The sequence below is a fragment of the Argopecten irradians genome, chromosome 15 (assembly GCF_041381155.1).
Source record: "Argopecten irradians isolate NY chromosome 15, Ai_NY, whole genome shotgun sequence".
Taxonomy (NCBI): Eukaryota; Metazoa; Mollusca; class Bivalvia; order Pectinida; family Pectinidae; genus Argopecten; species Argopecten irradians.
In genome coordinates, this window is record NC_091148.1 from 28,083,081 (window position 1) to 28,109,451 (window position 26,371).

The 26,371-nt window shown below is 34.9% G+C and overlaps 1 protein-coding gene across 1 annotated transcript; it reads left to right on the forward strand.

Moving 5' to 3' along the window:
* Positions 1-1,845: 1,845 nt before the first annotated feature.
* LOC138308745 (signal transducing adapter molecule 1-like) lies at positions 1,846-25,650 on the forward strand. Its single transcript, XM_069249769.1, has 16 exons — positions 1,846-2,005; positions 5,911-5,995; positions 8,730-8,805; positions 8,989-9,087; positions 9,885-9,970; positions 12,615-12,648; positions 13,292-13,364; positions 13,882-14,015; positions 14,388-14,473; positions 14,872-14,966; positions 15,673-15,758; positions 19,224-19,314; positions 19,543-19,597; positions 20,212-20,380; positions 20,895-21,115; positions 22,848-25,650. Exons 1-16 carry the CDS (start codon positions 1,963-1,965, stop codon positions 23,041-23,043), a joined length of 1,629 nt encoding a protein of 542 aa, XP_069105870.1. The 5' UTR covers positions 1,846-1,962; the 3' UTR covers positions 23,044-25,650.
* Positions 25,651-26,371: the final 721 nt, after the last annotated feature.

Consider the following 26,371-nt stretch of genomic DNA (forward strand, 5'->3'; position numbering starts at 1 on the left):
GGGGGCAGTTGCAACCCCCCCGCATCCTACGCCCCTGCAGTATACATACTAGAAGCCATCCTCGATACTCCAGGGGTTCCGATTACTTACAATTTCTACAAGCCAGTGGCATAGGAAGATGAAACGTAATGGGGGGGGGGGGGGCAAAGGTCCTCAATATTGCGTAACCCCCTCCCCCTCGCGCGCCCCGCACCCACAGGAGATACTTGATATACTTTTTTTTCATATATTATTATATGTTATCCTTGTTTACATCTATAGACAGTGGCGTCGCTAACAGGAAATTTATGAATACGGAAATTAGCGTGCGAGTGTTGGGGGTCCGGGGTATCACCTGGAAAAATATTACGATTTAGAATGACTGAGATGAGTTTTACGATGTATTTTGATGAATTTGCGAGCACCTAAGGCGTGAGATTTTCGTGTTTGGGAGGTCCTGGGTTCTCCCCAGGGAAAATATTTACGATTTAGAATGGCTGAGATGTGTTTTACGATGCATTTCGTTAAATTTGCGAGCGCCGTAGGGCGCGAGAGAATTTTGTTTTTGTTGGGCCGGGGGTCTCCCCCCCCCCCCCCCCCCCCCCCCCCCCCCCACCACACACAACACACACACTCCGCCCCCAAGAAAAATATAACGAATTTGTATTTTGATGATTTTTAAGTCTATTTAACACGGTAATGTGACCTGCATTTAGAAATGACAATTGTGAGTGTTGTCTCATTATTATGCAACCCAGCGCGATCTGAACATACCGGATTCACACCATCGGCACATTGTTGTGTAACTCAAAATAATAACGAATGGATTGTCTTACTAAGACATATAAACAAATCAATCTTTTAAGAAGCATTTTTTGAAATAGTATAATTCCTTGATGGCCATTTTAGTCTAGTTCGTGTGTGTTGAATTTTCGGAAAATGTTCTAAAATGAAGTACAAAAATGTGCAGGAGGATACTTTTTTTCTTTCAAATGTGCAATTTTAGAACATTTCCCTAGGCGAAATAAGAATCAATTTTTTAATAGTTCATGTTATAAACAGGAAACTGTTATATATATGATATATAAATTTATTTACATAGAACCATCCACGTGTGTAAACTTATGTTATTGTATCGTGATGTGTTGTCTCCCTTTGTCTGCTGTTCAGAGTTTTAATCAATCGCGACATCTCGGAGTAATTTCCGTGAAATTATTCCATTAAATTATAATTAATTCCGAAGATTACCGGAAATTTCTCCAAGGGGATCGATAACGATCCAAAACTTCTGCAGGATTTAAGCCTCTTTGTTAAAAGTCATTTGAACTGATGAAAGCTGGCTTGATAAATGTTTAAGATGTTACTTTGATCTAATGTGTGTTATGTATATGTATGTTTTGCTATCGATCCCTTTTGTATGGATGTAAGGGAGCAATTTTAAGTTGAATTAAATTATAATTAATTATGAACAAGATATTTGTATAATATTGTACTTTGTCTAGATTCTATATATGGGTTACAAATAAAACAAGGAAAAAATGAAAAGGAAAATTTCAAGTGATTTTTTTTTCAGAGATTTGAATAATTACACCATTTAAATCATTGTTCATAGGCTCATAGCTGAAAAACCGAACACGGCACTTTAAAATGCGTGTACAGTATATTGTACAAAAAAGGGGATGAATTATAAAAATAATTATTCAAACAGAGTCTACGTGTATGGGATAGGTTGAAGTCATTATATTCTATCGTTTCCAACTACAAAATGCAATTCGAGTAGAATCGTGAGCGACAATGAGCAATATCTATTTATTATGAAACCCGCACTAGTTTACATGACCCACACAATCATTCTCACGTGGTGGAGAAAACCGGAAGAAAACATATGACATCATCGGAAATGCGCATGCGCTAATATAGGCTTCCTGTTAATATTATGGTGGAGTAAAAAGAACGACAACATCTGATAAAAAAAGTGCGAAAATGCCATTGTTTGCTAGTTCAACGCCTTTCGACAAAGATGTCGGTAAGAATTATATTGTAGAAGGTCGATTCGTGTCATTTCTAATGTCCAAATCGGGATAATTTCAAGGAAATTAGACATTGGTTTTCTTCTGCTCAGATGACATGTCAACATTGTGTACATACGGATATGTCTGTATCATTGTTATTGCTGGTTTTGTGGAACATTTTAATAACTGTGTGGTTTGATCAAGGTATTTTGTGTCTCATTCTATGGCAATCATTTAAAGGTATTCATAGTTGGTCATTTTTTACGTATATTATGATATGTTTTCACGAGACGAAGCGTCCAATCAATACCTATATTTAGACCATAGCGTATTTAGTAGACACATTGATGTCGTCATAATATCACACATGTATGTGTTACTCTCTCTGTTATACAATAAGTAGCGACCATGAATAATTTCTTAAGAAGTCCTTATTTACTTAAAAGAGAACATTTTAATATTGATAAATTAAATGCTATAGAAAACTGAAAGCTTAATGCTGACCACTTCCTCTTTTCCAAGAATAACTTTTCTGCACTTATTTTCTTTGTGTAAACCACTACCATCATCATTGGAGATTTTAGGGCCTAGTGTTGATGAGCTTTTATGGTACTCAAAGTACATGATTGCCACTAAAATATATTTTCGTCATCATGTTATTATATTGTGTCATAGATATTTTTTCAGACCGAATGAAATTTCTGCTAAAAGATATATCGTAATATAACATCATTTAGAATAGAAAGATCAGAAAGGTTTCCAGAAATGTAAATATCCCTTTGTATGCCATCATTGAGTCCTTTTCATCAACATGCAGATTTGCCAATAGCCCCAAAAAAGTCACACAGCAAAAGCTTTTAGAATTTTAAAAGCATTTGAACTTGAGATACACATTAGATTTGTCATTTTATATTAAATTAGCATCCTTGATTAAATAACAAAGTTATTAATAGTGATGAAATGATTGTCAGTGACAATCAATTAACAGTCGCTAAAGAAGCAATGTATGCTTATAATTGATTGCAAAAAATATAATCGAAAGTAGCTGTTGTACAAATAATTGTTACTAAATACTGTGTACATTAAGTTTAAGTTTAAGCTGATACAACTACTTTAATATTTTGCGCATTTACTGTGTCTTGAAACAACACCATCAGACACATTTTCGGCATTTGTTTTTTTTTCCTCAAAACCTTGGCTGTCCAAGGAGTACTCTGTCACATGCAAGGATATCTTACTCATGTAGGTAAAATTTTTAGATTAACAGAGGAGTGTAGAGCTTATACATAGAATCTACTGGAAATTTTTATAGTGCGAAATACGATCAGCGAAAAATTGACAAATTATTGGGGCCCACCTCTTACCTACGTTAATAGAATAATCAAGTCTGTTACAAACAAACAGATACATTAACAATACCATGCAGATTTAAAAGGAAAAAAAATCTATAAATTTAAACAAGTAGTGTCCATTTTTTTGCCCCCCCATATTCTGTCGACTGAGAATTTTCTCAAAATGCTCATTAAAAATAAAAGAGGTCCTTCTGCACATTTTTCATAACTTCATTTTAGGGAATTTTCATATTTTTTTTGGTGGTTACACAACAATGTGTCCGGTTGGTTGTGAAACCTGTATGGTTCAAATCTAGTCCCGCTAAAACCTGACTCTTATTATTAGACTTTTTTTAATTAAATATGCATAATATAGATAGGAGGAAAAAGCCTAATATTATAGGCAGGGTTTGCGGACTAGTTCAGATCGAGCAGGGTATGCATAATGATATGACTACATTCACAGTTATCCATTATTTTAGTTGCAAGGAATTTAATTTCTGTGAAAATTACCATGTTAAGAACGCTTCTAATGTCATCAAAATTACATCGTAAAATCTCTATCTCAACGCAAATCGTAAAATACAATTAGTAATATTTTTCCTTCTCTGGGTGATGACCTTAAGACCCCCAAAATACAAAATCACTCGCCCTAAGCACCTCGCATAAATTCATCAAAATTACTTCGTGAAAACTCATTATCTCAGTAATTTCTCAATTGTAATTATCTTTATCGGGGTCTCCACCAGAACACCCCAAAACACCTCACATTTTTGCCCCCCCCCCCACCCTCTCAACATTTGGCCAATTTTTAGGTACTCATGAATTTTCTGTTACTATTCTACAATAGAACACTTGGCGTATTTATATGTAGAATGCGAGTTTTACCGATCTATTTTATTTAGACCCCTAAATCGTATCATACAGGTCAATATGCTATATAGTGTTGCTGTGGTCATGTGCGTATACTTTTAAAAAATTTACATAAGGTCGACAGGTTTCTTATTTCAAAAACAGTTAGCACGGGTTAGAAATTATCATGAAGAGGTCATGTCAACATTATTTGTGTTTTTCAAGAAATATTATGTTGTTGCTTCATGGTCATGTTGTTAGTTGAACTATTACATGTGTATCTTCGTCCACAGAGTACATGTTCTATCACACATTAGGCAATGTATCAAGTATCTGTGTTTTGTGTCCCGTCTTTTTTATTCGGCCGTGCGGGTATTGATAATACTAGTACATCTTATTCTATTTCGTAAAACATCCTTAAAACCCCATGTAGAACTTACAGAAATAAAAATGTCTAGCCGCATTCTGTGCGGTGTTTCTGAAGGAATTAAAGATTCAAATAGATGGAAATCTAGTAGGTGTGCAAGTACGTACATTAAGGCGGATTAGGGGTCATCAAGGTATCATAGGGATTATGGATAGGGTATGGAAGGTTGGCGTTTTTTTTATATATAAATTTTGCATATATATGAACATGTATGTTCCATGTTGCATGTTAGTTCTACATTGTAATTTAGGTCCATTTTCCTTGTAATGTTATATTACCTTCTTGTTGGTTTAACTTTAAAGTCTTTGTTATGAGTTTTTAGTTACAGACTATAAGTCAATGGCGGCAACCCCCCTGAAGCTGAGTCAGTGACACACATGCACAACGTTACTCGTGTGTCAAATGGCTTATAAAAAGATGCTCCACCGCCGACAGTGCAAAATGGATCATTCATCATATGAAACAATAATTGGTGTTTAATCATGTATATATATGGTCTAATAAACACTAACAATATTAAATAATAATTTATTTCGAGCCTTGGTTGCATGCGCAATCAAGTACGTACACGTCATCCATACTAGGATTATAGTAAACATGGATTTTATTCGGGAATGCATTAATTATATATTTCATGTTTTTCACTTGAAGTAAAAGAAAAAAAAAGAATCTCACAAAAATATTTCAATTGGTGGGTAATGAGTGTAAGTTAAGATAACATTCTGTACCTTGAAGAATAATACTAAATCGTCTGATCCTGTTTATGATAGTATAAACATTTACCAATTGTCAGTTGTGGAGCATCTTTAACATACTGACCATACAAATTTTATAGCTCAGAATATGACAATAAGAATGAGGAAGCGATCGTTTTTCTTGTAATCTTTGTATGTTTATAGATTTAAAAGGTTGTGTAGCTACAATGTCTATTATGCTCATGTACATTTTCAGCCTATTGCATGTAGCAAGTAGGCAAGTTTTGTTTGAAGGTTAGGTAGTCATTGAGTGTCTAATGGGAAAACAATTTTTAGATATGTTCAATTAGATTTGTCCCGGGTTTAGATATTTGAGCCATATCAAACTTGTCACAAAACATAGATGAAATAACAAATACAAGTTCCCATTTTAGTTGCTTAAAATTGGTTATCATGCTCTGATTATATATATAATTACTTGATCATCATTTTAATGTGATTGTTCATCACTAGTTATTAAAAGCATTTTATGGAAATATATTATTAAAATGCAGCGAAAATTAATACATGTAAATCAAACATCAAATTCTCAATCTCCCATCTCTGTTTTTCAGAAAAGGTGACTAGTGAGATGAACACAACAGAGGACTGGGGGCTGATTATGGACATAGTGGATCAAGTAAATACAAAACCTAATGGGTAAGTCAGTGATAAAGTGGATCAAGTAAATACAAAACCTAATGGGTAAGTCAGTGATATAGTGGATCAAGTAAATACAAAACCTAATGGGTAAGTCAGTGATATGGTGGATCAAGTAAATACAAAACCTAATGGGTAAGTCAGTGATCTAGTGGATCAAGTAAATACAAAACCTAATGGGTAAGTCAGTGATATAGTGGATCAAGTAAATACAAAACCTAATGGGTAAGTCAGTGATAAAGTGGATCAAGTAAATACAAAACCTAATGGGTAAGTCAGTGATATAATGGATCAAGTAAATACAAAACCTAATGAGTATGTCAGTGATATAGTGGATCAAGTAAATAAAAACCTAATGGGTAAGTGAGTGATATAGTGGATCAAGTAAATACAAAACCTAATGGGTAAGTCAGTGATAAAGTGGATCAAGTAAATACAAAACCTAATGGGTAAGTCAGTGATATAGTGGATCAAGTAAATACAAAACCTAATGGGTAAGTCAGTGATATGGTGGATCAAGAAAATACAAAACCTAATGGGTAAGTCAGTGATAAAGTGGATCAAAATACAAAATACAAAACCTAATGGGTAAGTCAGTGATATAGTGGATCAAGTAAATACAAAACCTAATGGGTAAGTCAGTGATATAGTGGATCAAGTAAATACAAAACCTAATGGGTAAGTCAGTGATATAGTGGATCAAGTAAATACAAAACCTAATGGGTAAGTCAGTGATATAGTGGATCAAGTAAATACAAAACCTAATGGGTAAGTCAGTGATATAGTGGATCAAATAAATACAAAACCTAATGGGTAAGTCAGTGCTGTAATGGATCAAGTAAATACAAAAACCTAATGGGTAAGTCAGTGATATAGTGGATCAAGTAAATACAAAACCTAATGGGTAAGTCAGTGATCTAGTGGATCAAGAAAATACAAAACCTAATGAGTAAGTCAGTGATAAAGTGGATCAAGTAAATACAAAACCTAATAACTTTATCACTGACTTACCCATTAATGGGTAAGTCAGTGATAAGTGGATCAAGTAAATACAAAACCTAGTGGATAAGACAGTGATATAGTGGATCAAGTAAATACAAAACTGAATGGGTAAGTCAGTGATAAGTGTGGATCAAGTAAATACAAAAACCTAATGGGTAAGTCAGTGATATAGTGGATCAAGTAAATACAAAACCTAATGGGTAAGTCAGTGATATAGTGGATCAAGTAAATACAAAACCTAATGGGTAAGTCAGTGATATAGTGGATCAAGTAAATACAAAACCTAATGGGTAAGTCAGTGATATAATGGATCAAGTAAATACAAAACCTAATGGGTAAGTCAGTGATATGGTGGATCAAGTAAATACAAAACCTAATGGGTAAGTCAGTGATATAGTGGATCAAGTAAATACAAAACCTAATGGGTAAGTCAGTGATATAGTGGATCAAGTAAATACAAAACCTAATGGGTAAGTCAGTGATATGGTGGATCAAGTAAATACAAAACTTAATGGGTAAGTCAGTGATATAGTGGATCAAGTAAATACAAAACCTAATGGGTAAGTCAGTGATATAGTGAATCAAGTAAATACAAAACCTAATGAGTAAGTCAGTGATAAAGTGGATCAAGTAAATACAAAACCTAATGGGTAAGTCAGTGCTGTAATGGATCAAGTAAATACAAAACCTAATGGGTAAGTCAGTGATATAGTGGATCAAGTAAATACAAAACCTAATGGGTAGTCAGTGATCTAGTGGATCAAGAAAATACAAAACCTAATGAGTAAGTCAGTGATAAAGTGGATCAAGTAAATACAAAACCTAATAACTTTATCACTGACTTACCCATTAATGGGTAAGTCAGTGATAAAGTAGATCAAGTAAATACAAAACCTAATGGGTAAGTCAGTGACATAGTGGATCAAGTAAATACAAAACCTAATGGGTAAGTCAGTGATATAGTGGATCAAGTAAATACAAAACCTAATGGGTAAGTCAGTGATAAAGTGGATCAAGTAAATACAAAATCTAATGAGTAAGTCAGTGATATAGTGGATCAAGTAAATACAAAACCTAATGGGTAAGTCAGTGATATAATGGATCAAGTAAATACAAAACCTAATGGGTAAGTCAGTGATAAAGTAGATCAAGTAAATACAAAACCTAATGGGTAAGTCAGTGATAAAGTAGATCAAGTAAATACAAAACCTAATGGGTAAGTCAGTGATATAGTGGATCAAGTAAATACAAAATCTAATGTAATATGATGTGTCTCCTATTACTGGTAGTTTTGCGTCCTAGTTATTTAAAGCCAGGGTCATTTAAGGACATGCCAGATTTGTTCGTTGAGAAAAGCGACAACTGCTCCACATGTGATTTGAACTCTAGATCTTGACCCAGAGGTGGAGCGAGGGGTTGTGGTTATATGTTGAGACATACATCTTAACCGCTCACAGTGACATAGAAAAAAAATATGATGGATGTAATAATACAAATTGTAATGGAGTTTGAGTTTCTGGTCATTTTGGTGATTGAGTTAAGTACTAGTATAGTTAGAAGTTATGTGTAAAACATGTAAGATTAACATGATATTAAAGTTGTAAGCTAAGATATTGAATACATGTACATGTATTCCTGTTTCAAGTATATGCCGCTATTTTGACTATAACATTTGAATTGTTCAGAAGAACTTGGAATTGAATGATAATGTTAAAGTGATTGTTTTTTTCAGCCCGAGGGATTGTCTGAGATCAATAGTGAAGAGACTGAATCACATCGTCCCTATAGTGTCCATGCAAGCATTAACAGTAAGTAAATCTCCTGTCAGTATCCAGACACAGGGATGTTGTCTTCATGTCGTACCTCGATTAAGTTCAAATTTATCGATTACTAATTCAGCAAATGCTTAAATCACGAAGGCTTAAGTTTAGTTTTAAATTATTATGTGTGGGTATTAAATGAAATAATTAATTAATTCCTCTTCATTTCAGCTGTTAGACGCAGCGGTGAATAACTGTGGACGTCCATTTCATTTGGAGATATCTTCCCGGGATTTTATATCAGAATGCCGAACATTGATCGGTCAGAAGGTAAGATATAATGATAAATTGGTAAAGCCATTACTAATGATGGATAAATCATTACATGTCAGAGGATAGGAACATATCTATTTGATAAGGCAAAGGATATCATTAATTTATAATAGACAGTGACTGAGTGACTGATTGTTTAAGGATAAAATTTCCCATCATAAAAACAATAGGGCGATGCTTTATCAATATTAAACATTAGAAAATCACCATACTCTAAATCTCCATAGATATTCGCCTTAGATTAATTTACTTTCAATAACTTCTATGTTTCCTATGGAGAACTGTAAGTTTAAGACTTGCTTTAATATTTTTCTTTAGGATATTTAATGCTATTACTATATTCGACCCAATAAGCGGCGTTAAATGTTGAAGAAAATCAGGGGGTGCTTAATAGAAACAAATTTGGGCTTGCTTTTCAATGGTTTTCATAAAATCATTCTATAAAGTAAGCCATAAATCAATTTGCAAAACAAATCAGTAAGAAAACCAACACAGTTTTCATATTTTCAGTCTGCATTTAATTTTGATAACGTGAAATTGAAGCCTAAAAAATGGGGAGACCAGGTCACTTATAGGGGTGGGGGCGCTTATTGGGTCAAATATGGTAAGTCTTCTACAGATTCAAGATTCAAAACTGTCTTTTACAATAAGTTGTTTAGGAAATATTTATGTCCTTTAAAAAATGTTTGACAAAATTAACACCAGCCAGATAATGTTTGAATTAGAATAGAGAAAATATTCTGTTTGTATAATATTCCTATGGTTTAATTGTTATAAGTATGTATCTTTTGCAGGCTCATCCAAAAGTTTCTGAGAAATTGAAAGGCCTGATAAAAAAGTGGGCAGAGTCGAAGGAATTTAAATCTGATCCGGCTCTGAGGTAATGATAAAATACATGTACTGGTATAATTTGGCCTTGTTTAGATCTAGAATAGAGAAGTAAAAAATTAATGTTATAAATGGAATATTCCTTGTTTCTTGATGAAACAAGTTAAATTTAATTTCGCGAGGTGGAAACTTTAATTGACATTTTTCGCTTGTGCTTTTGTGTTAAGCAAATTTTTTATACCTGGCTTGACGCAGCAGAAATGTTTCCCAACAACAAATTATTACTCGTAATCAGTTATTTAAACTCCTATCAATCAGTAAAAACAAAAACAACAACAAAAATATATAGAAATGCAAAAAAAGAATTATTGTTATACCCTCAATTTTGTAGATTAGCAGCGTCTCAAAAATAACACAACACCTACTGATAGCGTAACAAATGTAACCTAAGCTAAGCCTGTGTTTCCGTTAATATCATTAACAGTTCCCAAAGCGTTTGTGTCTTTGAAAATGAGCACATTCATTGTTTATTTCCAATGCATAGCATAAGCAAAATACCAGATGGTTACTACAATGTAACTAATATGTCTTTCACTGGTTCCCAATGATAACCATTATCATTGTGCGTGCTTTCTCGTCTCACTGACCTATCCATTGAAGAGACTCGGCATATCTGGTAGCTGGTTCATGCAGTCCGAATCAGAGTACTCGAGATATCAGTATCCAATTCGTCGAAAGCCAGATCGACGTCTTCGATGTCGATGAGCTCATGTGACACTGCATTACCAGTGTTGTTCTAGCCTTTTATGACCCATCCATGGCCAGAATTCATATCAGGAACAACAGGTTCAGGGATGTGGGATCTCTTTCAGATTCTTACATATCGTACGTATATGCTGTTTCAGACTTCTCCGGCATAATGGAAATTACACCAGATGCACATTCTTCCAATGGTGGAATTGGTTCTCCTTAGCACATAACTCCATAATTCGTATGAAGTACTATTCATCAATCTTGTGGACCCTCGTGCAACCATAAATGGCACAGGTGATATCATCGAGGTCATTAATGAGGGCATAAATGTTAAATGTTTTTCATTGGTCTGACTTTCCCCATTCCCTTGAAGGTGCTGGTTGTGTCACATCTGGTGTATGCGCAAAGAGACCATTGAACACTCTCCAGTAAAAAGTTCTCTAAAGTGCTTTCCAGACTTGGCAAAGAGTGAAACTCCACTGCAGACTTCAGTTATGACCTCAAAGAATCCACCTGTGCCACCTATGGTCACTGAGGTCCACAAGAATGAGGAATTGTGCTTCATACGAATTAAGGAGAACCAACTCAACCCTCCGCAGAATGTTGATCTGGTGTGTTTTCCATTATGCCGGGGAAGTCTGGAACATCATATACGATATGTGAATCTAGGTGAAACTAGGTTGGAAACAGGAAGAGCTCCCACATCCCTGAAGCCGATGTTTCTGATCTTAACTCTGACCATGGACAGTTGACAAGTTAGATCCACGATGGTAACCCGGTAATGTAATGTCACATCAGGTCACCAAGGTCGAAGACGACACTCTGGCGAGAAAGCACGCATAACGAAAATGATTAGCATTAAGAACTAGTGAAAGAAATATGTGACACTGTAGTAACCATCTTATATTTCCTTGCGTTATACACAGGAAATAAACAATGGATGTGCTCATTCTAAAAGACACCATATGTTTCGAAAAGTGTCATGGTATTTACAGAACTCTAATTTGATACCCTATAGCTATTAGTTAGCGTTTTGCTGTAATAATTCAGTTTGAGAGGCTACTAGTCTACAAAATTTCGAACATGAAAATGGATTATTTTGAAGTCCTACTTAGATATTCAGCCAACTTTAAATTCAAATTTGTTAAGATATAAATCGTCAATAGCCAATGTTATATTCAGGAAATTCCAAGACACCAGGAAACTGTAGTGTTAGCGGTTTGGAAAAAATAACAATCATATGCCACATCCGGTGTTGTTTTGTAAACCAAATGATGGTATAACAATTCTCTTTTGCATTTCTATATATTTTTGTTGTTGTTGTTTTAACCGATTGATAAGAAGTCAAATAACTGATTGTGAATAATAATTTGTTGTTGGGAAACAATTTTGCTGCGTCAAGCCAATATGAAAAAATGCTGAAAAGATTACCATTTTTGAGCTTAAAATATTATTTTTTTCATTTCCTGCGTTCAAATTACAACATATATTGGATTATTTGGTCCTGATATGTATTTGTTGTTCTATTGTGGTCATTTTGATACCTCATTTGTCTCCTTTGGCTGAAAAATGTTAATGTTATGACTATTTTTCAATTTTTAGTGAAATTCGAGATGGCGGCCATCTTGATGACGTCATAACCGGAAGTTCATCCCAACTTATGTAATGGTAACATTTTGATTTGTGATCAGTGGGTCATAAGGGTTCAGAAAAATATTGGTTCGGAGGTTTGGGGGGGGGGGGGGTGCATGTGGGACCCTCCTAGCCCATGGCCTATTGTCACAGACATTTGCATATCACCTTCTAGACAAGTTGACAACTCCTGGTAGACCCAATTCCTCCTATGTTTTCTTGTTATAGAGCTGACTAGTACATTAATGAATGCTTCCACTCGTAGCCAAAGAAAGCACCGGTCATTTCCGTCTGAATTCTCTCACTCGTAGACTAGGAGAGCACTGGTCAGTTCAGATCCTACATGTAATGGGGTCATACATTAATGTCTGAATGCTTTCACTTTTAGACTAAGATAGCACCGGTCAGTGCGAATCCTAATGGGGTCATACATTAATGTCTGAATGCTTTCACTTTTAGACTAAGATAGCACCGGTCAGTGCGAATCCTAATGGGGTCATACATTAATGTCTGAATGCTTTCACTTTTAGACTAAGATAGCACCGGTCAGTGCGAATCCTAATGGGGTCATACATTAATGTCTGAATGCTTTCACTTTTAGACTAAGATAGCACCGGTCAGTTCAGATCCTAATGGGGTCATACATCAATGTCTAAATGCTTTCACTCATAGCCTTAGAGATCACGGGTCAGTTCAGATCCTAATGGGGTCATACATTAATGTTTGATTGTTTTCACTTGTAGCCTAGCTGAAAGATAGGCTAAACCAGAAGCACCGGTCAGTCTCGGAATCCTAATGGGGTCATACATTAATGTTTGATTGTTTTCACTTGTAGCCTAGCTATTGGCTAAGAGAGCACCGGTCAGTTCTGATCCTAATGGGGTCATACATTAATGTTTGATTGTTTTCACTTGTAGCCTAAGAGAGCACCGGTCAGTTCGGATCCTAATGGGGTCATACATTAATGTTTGATTGTTTTCACTTGTAGCCTAAGAGAGCACCGGTCAGTTCAGATCCTAACGTTGTCAGTAACCAACAGGAGGAAGATGATATAGCCAAAGGTTAGTGTGATTTACATCACAGTTATCCCACTTGGAACAGGTTTTTTTTACGACTGTTCAGACAATACATGAAGTGATAGACTTAATTAATTTATAAGATACAGCTGGGTTTTTTTTGCACTGCTTAAATAAATTTCAATTAATTGATTTATGATGTTTACTTAAACCTTGTCCTAAATACTGTGCCGTAGTTGACTATCACTGCGCCAGCTGGCAAAACAGCGACATGACTTTTCACTGTTATCATATATAACGCAGGAAATCTTGCCTATGTTTGGTATTGTAACTTAATCTTAGGCCATCGGTATATATTTTCTAATGTTTTTAAGAAACCTTTATGTTTTACTCCAGAAAGTTAGTGGGCCTTTAAGACATATGATACGACCGGTTTTAATACCCTAATATGAAACAGAGAATGTTGTTAGCCATGTTGGTCTGTAACCCTCTTCCGTTATGCCTCAAATTATTCTGATTTCACATTCATGTTGACAAATTTTATCTTTGTTTTCTATTCCAGCTATAGCATTGTCTTTACAAGAGTCAGACAAGGGCAGTTCCCAGAAGACCTCCTCCCTGTATCCCATGGGGTACTCTGTGTCCTCGGACTCAGCCACCTACGCCAGCATCAGTAAACCAAGAGAGGTCCGAAAGGTAACAATCCATCAAAATGTTAATCAATAGTCGTTATCAAAATAATAGGGAGGTCTAAAAGGTAACAATCCATCAAAATGTTAATCAATAGTCGTTATCAAAATAATAGGGAGGTCTGAAAGGTAACAATCCATCAAAATACAAAAGAAATAAAAAAAAATCTGGTTGGTGTAAGGGTTTTCAAACAATGACTAGTTTTCTCCAGATATCAAAATGTTGACCAAAAACTAAAAAAACATTTAGGTCCCATTAATATATTTAATCACACAATAGTTTAGTGATGCGTTATCTTTAAAAAAATTGAACAGTGTATTATAAAACGATACAGTTTATTTGTATTGTACCAATTATTCTCTCGTGTTGTCTGTGTAGGTGCGAGCCCTGTATGACTTTGAGGCGGCCGAGGATAATGAACTTACCTTCAAATCAGGAGAGCTAATCAGTGTTACAGATGACAGGTCAGTATGTAACAAGGAATCTGATTGGTTTGGGCAATGTATTATGAAATTTCATTGGCTAACAAGTACACCATAATTGGAAAATGAATGTAACATGTAACAAAGAATTAGATTGGGTGTGGACATTAGATTTATACTGTAGTCCTTGAAACTATTCTTGTCTTGACTTAAATGAAGATGATTGTTTTGAAGATATGTCATGGATATTGATTTATTAAACAGTCATTACAGCTGTAGTCATTGAATTGGTGTCTAATTATGATTGAAGATTCTCCATGGAATTTTATCAATTGACCAGTGATTGAATTTAATAAAAGTGAAGAGAATTTATTACAGAAAATCTACTGTTGATTTCTTTAGATAAAACAATAGATGTTTTTGTTGTTTTATTTCTCCAGTGACGTGAACTGGTGGAAGGGCTTTAACCAGCGAGGAGAAGGATTATTCCCAGCTAACTTTGTCACTGCGGATCTGTCTGTAGAGCCAGAAGATTGTAAGTTAATGTAGAATTAGGAATTATAGATAAACCAACCTGTAGACTAAAAGTACAGTCCTTTAAACTAAAACATTAAGTGGTCAGTTTTAATAATTTGTTAAGTGGTGGTCAATTGTAATCAGTAGTCAATTAAAAAAGGTGAGTTCAAATCAATATAGATTATTTAAAATTGTCAGTTTTAATTGATAATTTGTTAAAAGTGGTCAGTTTTAATCAATAGTTCTTTCTAAATTAGTCAGTTTTAATCAATAGTTTATATTTAAGTTACTCAATTTCAATTGATAGTTTATAAAAAGTGGTCAGTTTAAATCAATAGTTTATTTTTGAAATAAGTCAATTTTAATTGATAGTTTATTAAGGGTGGTCAGTTTTAATCAATGGTTTATTTTTAAATTAGTCAATTTTATTTAATTGATAGTTAATAAAAGTGGTCAGTTTTAATCAATGGTTTATTTTTAAATTAGTCAATTTTATTTAATTGATAGTTTATTAAGGGTGGTCAGTTTTAATCAATAGTTTATTTTTAAGTAAGTCAATTTAATTGATAGTTTATTAAGGGTGGTCAGTTTTAATCAATGGTTTATTTTTAAATTAGTCAATTTTATTTAATTGATAGTTAATAAAAGTGGTCAGTTTTAATAGGTATTAGTTTAAATGTTTTACAGGTAGAAAAGTTTGATCAAATGTTTTTGTGTTTACATAGCTAAAGAAAAGAAGAAGGTACAGTTTAATGAGGAGGTGGAAGTCAAATCTGTGGACGTTCCCCCGGAGGAGGTCGACATTAACGAGGTAATAACTTAGATATAACATTTAAGGTAAAATCTGTAGACGTTCCCCCGGAGGAGGTTGACATTAAAGAGGTAATAACTTAGATATAACATTAAAGGTAAAATCTGTAGACATTCCCCCGGAGGAGGTCGACATTAACGAGGTTATAACTTAGATATAACATTAAAGGTAAAATCTGTAGACGTTCCCCAGAGGAGGTCGACATTAACGAGGTTATAACTTAGATATAACATTAAAGGTAAAATCTGTAGACATTCCCTCGGAGGAGGTCGACATTAACGAGGTTATAACTTAGATATAACATTAAAGGTAAAATATGTAGACGTTCCCCTGGAGGAGGTCGACATTAACGAGGTAATAACTTAGATATAACATTAAAGGTGATATCTGTAGATGTTCCCCCGGAGGAGGTCGTCATTAAAGAGGTAATAACTTAGATATAACATTAAAGGTAAAATCTGTAGACGTTCCCCCAGAGGAGGTCGACATTAACGAGGTTATAACTTAGATATAACATTAAAGGTAAAATCTGTAGACGTTCCCCCGGAGGAGGTCGACATTAAAGAGGTAATAACTTAGATATAACATTAAAGGTAAAATCTGTAGACGTTCCCCCGGAGGAGGTCGTCATTAAAGAGGTAATAACTTAGAAATAACATTAAACATAAAATCTGTAGACGTTCCCCTGGAGGAGGTCGACATTAAAGAGGTAATAACTTAGATATAACATTAATGGTAAAATCTGTAGACGTTCCCCCGGAGGAGGTCAACATTAACGAGGTAATAACTTATTTATAACATTAAAGGTAAAATCTGTAGACGTTCTCCCTGAGGAGGTCGACATTAACGAGGTAATAACTTAGAAATAACATTAAAGGTAAAATCTGTAGATGTTACCCCGGGGGAGGTCGACATTAACGAGGTTATAACTTAGATATAACATTAAAGGTAAAATCTGTAGACGTTCCCCTGGAGGAGGTCGACGTTAAAGAGGTAATAACTTAGATATAACATTAATGGTAAAATCTGTAGACGTCCCCCTGAGGAGGTCGACATTAACGAGGTAATAACTTAGAAATAACATTAAAGGTAAAATCTGTAGATGTTACCCCGGGGGAGGTCGACATTAACGAGGTAATAACTTAGATATAACATTAATGGTAAAATCTGTAGACGTTCCCCTGGAGGAGGTCGTCATTAAAGTGGTAATAACTTAGATATAACATTAATGGTAAAATCTGTAGATGTTACCCCGGGGGAGGTCGACATTAACGAGGTTATAACTTATATATAACATTAAAGGTAAAATCTATAACATTAAAGGTAAAATCTGTAGACGTTCCCCTGGAGGGGGTCAACATTAAAGAGGTAATAACTTAGATATAACATTAAAGGTAAAATCTGTAGACGTTCCCCTGGAGGAGGTCGTCATTAAAGAGGTAATAACTTAGATATAACATTAATGGTAAAATCTGTAGATGTTACCCCGGGGGAGGTCGTCATTAAAGAGGTAATAACTTAGATATAACATTAAAGGTAAAATCTGTAGACGTTCCCACGGAGGAGGTCAACATTAACGAGGTAATAACTTAGAAATAACATTAAATGTAAAATCTGTAGACGTTCCCCCGGAGGTAATAACTTAGATATAACATTAAAGGTAAAATCTGTAGACGTTCCCCTAAAGGAGGTCGACATAAACGAGGTAATATCAAAGATAATACCATACGCATAGTATCGTTTATGCTTTGTCAATGATGGAGCATCTTTAAGGATTTGGTGCATATGTTGTAATACTCTTACCTGTCAAAACTGATGTTGATTTCTGCAATCATTTTGAATTATAATTGTTGCTATGAGTGTGGACAATCATTTAAAGAAGCAAACTGCTGGATTTTTAGCTCACCTGGTCCGTCGTCCGTCCGTCCGTCTGTCTGTCCGTCAACATTTCCTTTAAATCGCTACTAGTCATATAGAGTTCTGCATGGATTGTAACCAAATTTGGTCACAAGCATCCTTGGGGGAGGGGGAACAGAACTTGTATAAATTTTGGCTCTGACCCCCCGGGGGCAGGAGGGGCGGGGCCCAGTAGGGGAAATAGAGGTAAATCCTATAAATCGCTACTTGTCCTAGAGTTCTGCATGGATAGTAACCAAAAATAGCCACAAACATCCTTGGGGGAAGGGGAACAGAAATTGTATAAATTTTGTCTCTGGTCCCCCGGGGGCAGGAGGGGCGGAGCCCAATAGGGGAAATAGAGGTAAATCCTTTAAATCGCTACTAGTCATAGAGTTCTGAATGGAATGTAACCAAATTTGGCCACAAACATCCTTTGGGGAAGGGGAACAGAACTTGTATGAATTTTGGCTCTGACCCCCCGGTGGCAGGAGGGGCGGGGCCCAATAGGGGAAATAGAGGTAAATTCTTTAAATCGCTACCAGTCATAGAGTTCTACATGAATTGTAACCAAATTTGGCTATGAACATCCTTGGGGGATTGGGAACAGAACTTGTATAAATTTTGGCTCTGACCCCCTGGGGGCAGGAGGGGTGGGGCCCAATAGGGGAAATAGAGGTAAATACTTCTAACTCTCAGCTTACCTTAGTCAAAGAGTATTTCTGCCAAGGTAATGTAACATTATTTGGCCACAAACATCCCTCTCGGGTAAAGGTGAAACAGTACATGTATATAAATTAGGTGCCACAGGCACGCAGAGTGGCAGAACGGGATGAGCTCCCAATAGGCCGAAATAGAGGTAATCATTCCTTAAAATACGCTAACTGTGTTCTAGAGTATTTGCATTGGCATTGTTATGACCCACAATTTTGGGCCTATAAGAGCAACACCTGTGGTTTGGGTAGAGGGAACAGCGAACACTTGTATGAATTACATTGTGCTATGCTACACCCTACGTGGTGGGCTAGGAGCGGGTGGGGCCCGTCATAGGTGATTTCATGATGGTTCATATATTTATTTCCTTCAGAAAAGAAACAATGAACTTGTATTCAGAACATTTCTTGGCATTCAAACCAGGTGAGCGATACAGGCCCTCTGGGCCTCTTGTTAGAATTTCAAGAGGCCCAATGTGTCGAAATAGTTGACTTAAGGTTTTGTTGCAAATGTTGTACTACTGTTATCAGCGTCACAACCAATTTTGATTTCTGCAATGATTTTGAATTATAATTCTGCTGTGACGGACAATTACTTAAAGGGGGAATATGCTTAGTTTTCAGAATTTCAAAAAGCCCAATGGGCTGAAAAGTTCAGTTATGTAACACCATTGCTATATTTCATAATACTGGTAAATGACGTGGAACCTGAATTAAATCATGACAGCAAAATTCCAGAGGCAAGCTTTGCCATTCTCAAACAGCTCTTGTTTCAGTTATAATAAATACACATACAGTGTATATGTATATAAACAACCTCATATATATAAACCTGGACTTCATTCCTTGATTTCAGGAGAAGATAGACAATGTATTACAGTTGATACAGAATGCAGATCCAACAGGAGAGACCCAGCCAGACTCAGAGGAAATGCTCCGACTTGAAGGTACCTGCACATGATACATTACCTATAAATAAATTCAGAGGAAATGTTCTGACTTGATGCACTACCAATGTAAATTTGTATCAATTTAAAACAAGATACATACTCTGGTGTTTTACAAATCTAGATTCTTTTGTTCATCTTTAATTTAAAGAATAATTGTTTTGGAATGTGAATGAAACTATTAATAAAGGCTTGGAATTTAAAATGTACTTGTAATTTTCTTTTCAGAAACATGTAAAGGAATGGGACCACTAATTGATACTGAGTTGGAGAAAATTGATAGGTAAATATTCTTAAACTGATTTAATATTGATTTGGATTAATGTATTCTATACTTATAAAAATAAACTTGTAAAGATGAAGATAGAACCACACGTAATCTGGTAAAATGACGTTTATTGATGGTTTCAAAAGGATGTCAAGGATTCTGAAATTTCATGTCAAGATTTTCTGTAACTTTAAGAACGAGGTTATAGTGAATATCAACATACAGCGGATTTTGTTGGGTATTTACGGTATTTATATACGGTATTACAATATATTCTGAATTATAAACTGCTACTTTTCCCCCGAAAATCGAAAGTGTGGCTAATAATCCAGTTAGATTTATATGTGGACAGGACCTAAAATTTGACAACGTTTGGAGAAAAAAAAAGTTTTGATTCATATGTGAAAGTGTTAGGTATTTCTCACCTATGCTTTTCCCCCAAACATTTTCAGTATTGATGAAGTTGTGATTCACATGTGAAAGTGGTAGGTATTTCTCACCTATGCTTTTCCCCTAAACATTTTCAGTATTGATGAAGTTGTGATTCACATGTGAAAGTGGTAGGTATTTCTCACCCATGCTTTCCCCTAAACATTTTCAGTATTGCTGACACTATTTTTGTGTTACAGGAAGCATGCCAGTTTGTGTGAGATCAATGCCAAGGTTGTGGACGCCCTACAGATGTACCACAATCTGATGAAGGAGGACCCTAATCCGTACGCATCATTTAAGGGTGGAGTACCCCCTGGGCCGATGAATTTCCCTAATATGACCATGACACAACCACTATCTAGTCAGGTACAACAGCTTTTAGGTTATAAGTCACACTTACATCTATTCACATGGAGGAAGTCTTAGAAGAAAATTCTTAAAAATCTATCAGCTGTGTTCATCAGAAAGGAAAACAATATTTTTAATCCGTAAGATTAATTGATTAAAACTTTTGTCTACATAATGCTATATAATGCAAATTGAATTGCCATTTTGCTCTCATTAATTACAGTTTTCATGAATAAGTATTACATTACAGGATCTATTTGAATACTTTTTATATATTTTTAAACCTTGTTTAAACACAGTTACCCCCTTGTATATCAGACTTAAGCTTTGAGCTTATTTAGTGATTCATGAAAGATCAATACAAAATATGAGAAATTATTATATGTGTATTTAAAATCATAGTTCATGTATCCAACATAATTTGGCGAAGTGAACTTAATCCAATTTAGATTCTGATAAATAATATTAATTATAATAAATGATAATTATTTGTATTTTTCTGTATATTGATTAAGAATTTACCATATTTTAGTCGATGTTCAATGGTCAACAACAATTCATGCCCGGACAAGTTCAAATGCCACCGATGCAAAATCAGATGCAGATGCCACCCCAAGGTCAAGGTCAGATATCACAGCAAAGTCAAGGTCAGATGCCACCGACTCAAGGACAAATTCCCCAAGGTCAAGGACAAATACCACAAATGGTCGCGGGTCCACCATCTCAAGTTTATGTGCCATCAAGTTTTTCAAAGTATGTAAATTTGTTTGACTTTTCAATGGTTACATCAAGATAAATATATATAAGTAATGCTTAAGAAATATTACACTTTAATCAAACACTAAAACTTGACATAACCAACACCTAAGACCAGCAGCTTCGTCCAATATCCGTGCTGATTAACAATACTAGAGAGAGCGGACACCTTTGATTGGTTCAGCATCTGTCCATTAACTAGAGGTTGTATTGGATGTAATATTCATATATTTGTTTAATTTGTTACATGATAATGTCAAATTATCACAAACTCTGGGTCGGATGTTTGAACCACATGTTGTTAAGGTGCCAAGTACTGACCACATGTTGATGGTTTTTAGCTCATCTGGCCCAAAGGGCCAGTGAGCTTATGTCATGGCGCGGCTTCCGTCATCCGTCTGTCCATCAACATTTCCTTTAAATCGCTACTTGTCATAGATGGAGGAAGAGGAAAGTTTTTGTATAAATTTTGGCTCTGACCCCCAGGGGGCAGGAGGGGCAGGACCCAATAGGGGAAATAAAGGTAAATCCTTTAAATCCCTACCTGTCATAGAGTTCTACATGGATTGTAACCAAATTTGACCAGAAACAACCATTGGGGAAGGGGAACATTGTTTGTATAAATTTTGGCTCTGACCCCCTGGAACAGAAAGAGGTAAATCCTTTAAATCGCTACATAGTCATAGAGTTCTAATGGAAATAACCAAATTTGGCTAGTAAACATCCATTGGGGAAGCGGGAAACATTGTTTGTATAAATTTTGACGCTGTAGAGCAGAAAGAATGGGTCCCAATAGGGAAATTAGAGGTAAATCTTAAATTCCTTCGGAAAAGAAACAATGAACCTGTAATCAGAACATTACTGGGCATTACAATAACCAGGTGAGCAAAACAGGCCCTTTGGGCCTCTTGTTCTCCAGGTACTCTGGTTTTCCTCCACCTCCTAAACCAGGCACATTCTTAGATGACCAAGGCTGTTAATAGGATGTCAAACCTATAAACAAATCAAATTTATTTTTATCACATAACTGGCCCATCCAGCCATGTCATACAGCCATGTCATATCATAAGACACATGGGTAATAACACTATTATGATGTCACCTGTAGTTTTGACGTCATAAGATATATATATATGGCGTTGCTTGTATGTCTCATGAGACGGAAATGTCATATCTGAGCCAGATTCCTAATGTTTAAATTATATTTCTATAAATTAAAGCTATATGATAAATAGAATCTTACACTTGTGACTATGTAATATGTAAAGGTTTGTTACATTATACAGTTGTTGACTGGGGTTGAGGGCAACAGATGATTTGTTGGACCTGAGGTCGAAGGCAGAGGGCAACAGTCTGTTTGAGGGTCCAACAAATCGTCTGTTGCCTGAAAACCCTGTCGATAACTGTTTTGTTATACCCTTTGAGTCAAAACAATGCATTGACGTCACAAAAATTGTGGGTGTGACGTCACTCTGGTCCAACAGCACATTTTAACAGTCCATTTTAACAGTTCTTTGGACCGCTGGACGGAACAGTTGATTTATTGGCATTTTTGTAAATGATCGTATTGTGGTATAACAAACCAAATTATTGAACTTGTTTGATAAATTTCATATTACATAGCCCCTTCATACAACATCCTCTATTAACACAAGATCAATCATATTGGGGCTCCACTCCCATTCATTTTGTTTCATGTATCAGCTTATACATAATTATGTCTTTGTAGTGTTGTGAGTGGAGCTGATACCACAGACTATTCATCGTCGACTGCCGGTCTAGTTACTAACCCTTCACAGAGCTCCATGCCACCGCAGACCCAACAATCAAGTATTCAGAACAATTACCCCGCTCCCCCACCCCTCGGGGCGCCTGGGGGTCCCCAGTTTTACCAGCAGCCGCCACAACAGCAGCCTCTATTATGAGAAGCAGGATGGGCAAAGACTTTTTATTTTGTTTTAAATGGACAATTTCATCATAACTTATGAACGTATTTGTGTACAAAAACTGTTTGAAAGAGGTTGCCGTTTTACAGAGGAAGACAAACAGAGAAAGTTTGCAAGTGGTTGGAATTTCATGATTGGAAGTGGTTGGAATTGTGGGTTATAGATTCGAGAGGATATGGAAGGTCAACAGTAAGCTGTGAAAAAGTTAGACAACATTTCACCAAGTTGGAAGAAATAGAGTGACACAATATCAACATACATACAATGGGAATGGTTAAGGATTAATTTCCTTTTATTTGTATATTGTTAACCACTCTATTACGTAAAATTACGCGGCATTTTGATTTCGGGAGAGAGCATGAATGCTAATTCAAATGTTTCGCGAACAATTTTTATAATCACATACATGAATGTCATGGATCCAAAAATTATGTATTCATACATAATATGACGCAAAATATGGTATAAGTGAAAAAAATTTCTTTACAGTATCAATGGTTATTACTTTACTTTATACATTGCATGATGTTATTAATCCTCCACTTTTTGTGATGCATTAGTTTGCTCCTTTAAACCACGTGGTTTATGTTCGTGTAGAAAATCTGTTTTCTGAATGATTTCTATTGAAAATCTCATATACAAGATTTAAGAGTAATCCTTCAGAATTTTGTCCTGAAATATTCTGTTTTTGTATTGATTGAAACTTGTTTCTTCTAAAAAATCAATCAGAAATTGTTAAAGGTGTTACACCACTGACAAATGGTAATTTTTATCTATTTTAAATATTTTTATTCAGTAATTAAAGTTACTTAGTTTACACAATTATTATCATTGAGAATTTGGACTTTATTTTGCATATAATTACAAGTATTTAAAATAATGAATTGCGTCCTGAAAAAGATCCATGGCGCTATGGTAAATGGAATAAGGTACGGATTGTGCAGACAGCAACGGTAAAACAAATTATTTTATATTCTGTATTTTTGTGTTAATTAGACATAAAGACACATGATTAAACATCCATTATTTACCCAAATGATAAATAGTGTTTATGCTCTGTCCACGGTGGAGCAACTTTAAGCAAGTTAAACAGATACAATTTTGTTTTTGGAAATTTATTTGGAAGAAATTCAAAATTTGTAGCTTTCCAGGTAATTTTGTTTTGTTTTATGGAAAAGCGTTTTAAGACGAAATCTAGTTACTGTCAAAAATACTAATAACTTATTTGCAAATTTATCCAACAAAGAATATTTCTCGTGAAGAACTTTTGGGAAAAAATGATTATTATTTAAGACTGATGTTGGTACATTGTAATTGATGTTGAACATACATCAGACTACACAAAATCAGGGCCGAGATTTTATAAGGTCAGAGTTAAGGAAAATATGCAATGTGGTATCATTAATATGTAGTACAGAGGACTCCACTTAATCGAATAACGATTATTTGAATATTTCCGTTATTTGTATAAAATTCTGCGGTCTTGATTTTTTCCTTCTTTATCTTTGTTTTTCAACTCCGTGTATTTGAATAAAGTTTTTACATGACTTCGGTTATTCAAATAAAACATCTGGGAAATTCTAAAAATAAAATAATTCTGCAATGTAATTTCAGTGAAATTCTCCGATAATATGTTTCAAGATACTTCGTTTTTACTTGAAATCAGTATGGTGACAGATTAACGTTAGCATATGGCTTGTTATTTATGCATAAATCTGCAAAGGTATTCGACGCTGATACGATTGTACTATATAGTTAGTACTTTTTGTGGAGAAGTTATTTTCACATTTTTATGATAATGTGGTTGCAGAAAAAGATATCTGAATTGATATGCAATGGGTAGAAATAAAGTTGTTTAACCGTACACCATTCCAGCACAAGATATATAGTTACCGGTAAATGGTTCAGATAACAGATGTTATAGAGATCGGAAACTGAACGATGGGGGTGGGGTAAACTGGAACGATGATTTCGGGTGTAATGGCCTGAGTGCAACCAGTACATTATAGGCATTCTGATGCAGTTTTATCCGTGATGATAGGGATTGTATGTTTTGTTTATACATACATGTATATCTAAGACTGCATTTAAAATTCCATTTGTCATGTTGTCTGCATTATTTGTTAAGCTTACGGACAAATATTTCGCTGTAAACAATTTGTCATTGCGAATATGATCATTGATATACATGCTTATGTATAAACTCAAGTTATTCAAAGAGGAATTTCATGTAAAAATCATGAAAATAATTACACTTTATCATCATATTTCATAAATCATAGAGAGGTTTGAGTGAGAAAATGTTATGTACAGTATTTGTATAAGGTGTGTATGGATACGTGAGAAAGAGTTCATTTGCTGTGATATGTAGTTGTATTATTGTGTAGCTGTTTATACGGTGTACCTTCGGGCCTGATGTAAAACGTTATTAGCCCAGATTTATGTTATATGATGAGTATATTGATTTGTACAGTCATACTCTTTATTTATTACAATCTAATTCGGTTCCATTTCTTTGATGCTTAAGGTGAAGTGATTTTAAAATTATTAAATATATATGGAAATAAAAACATGTGTATACCTTTACTATGACAAGATCTTATTATAATTCTTTGTATCATCGTTTTTAATTATCATTTTTTGATTCAGTCGTGTCAGCTCCTCTATTCTGTGTATTGATGTTACCTCACTTGTTAGTGGGTATCCTTTGTGATGTCATCATAACGAGGGAAGTTCACATTGGTTTCTCTGAAAAGTATGCTGTTATGTATACAAACACCGGGGCCCAGTTGTAAGGTGAGCAGGCTTATCACAGTTTTCAACAATTTTCAAATCAGGATAAATTAATTTCTGGCGATACAAATTTTACAAAATTTTATAAGAATCTTAAGAACGCTATTCTTTACTTACTTGTTGAGTTGAGTGAAGATACAATGACAAATTTTGCAGTAAATGAGAAATGAAAATTTCACTAATCATGTAATTAAGCTAAACATGTTTTGAACAACAGGGCCCTGGCCCAGACGTCACAATCAATACCTACCTGCAAGGGCAGATAACTCTATAATATGCACGTTAAAGAAATTTGTATAAGCATGATACAGCATTTAACTGTGGGCAGGTGTTGATTGTGATGTCATATCCTTGAGAGAAACCGACATTAATTTTAAGTGCAATGCTAGAACATATCGTTTTTTTCTTAATGTGTCATTAAAAATCATACGTTTTAAGAGAAATAAGATAATAACAGAGATTTTGATATAATCACTTTATTTCTTTCACTTTACTAATAACAGAAATATATGTA

What these genes read in the sequence shown, in the direction of transcription:
- LOC138308745 (XM_069249769.1), top strand. Translation starts at nt 1,963, where the DNA reads ATGCCATTGTTTGCTAGTTCAACGCCTTTCGACAAAGATGTCG. An exon ending in GGAAATGCTCCGACTTGAAG is followed by an intron (nt 19,315 to 19,542) that starts GTACCTGCACAT and finishes TTTTCTTTTCAG; the next exon opens with AAACATGTAAAGGAATGGGA. An exon ending in CACAACCACTATCTAGTCAG is followed by an intron (nt 20,381 to 20,894) that starts GTACAACAGCTT and finishes ACCATATTTTAG; the next exon opens with TCGATGTTCAATGGTCAACA.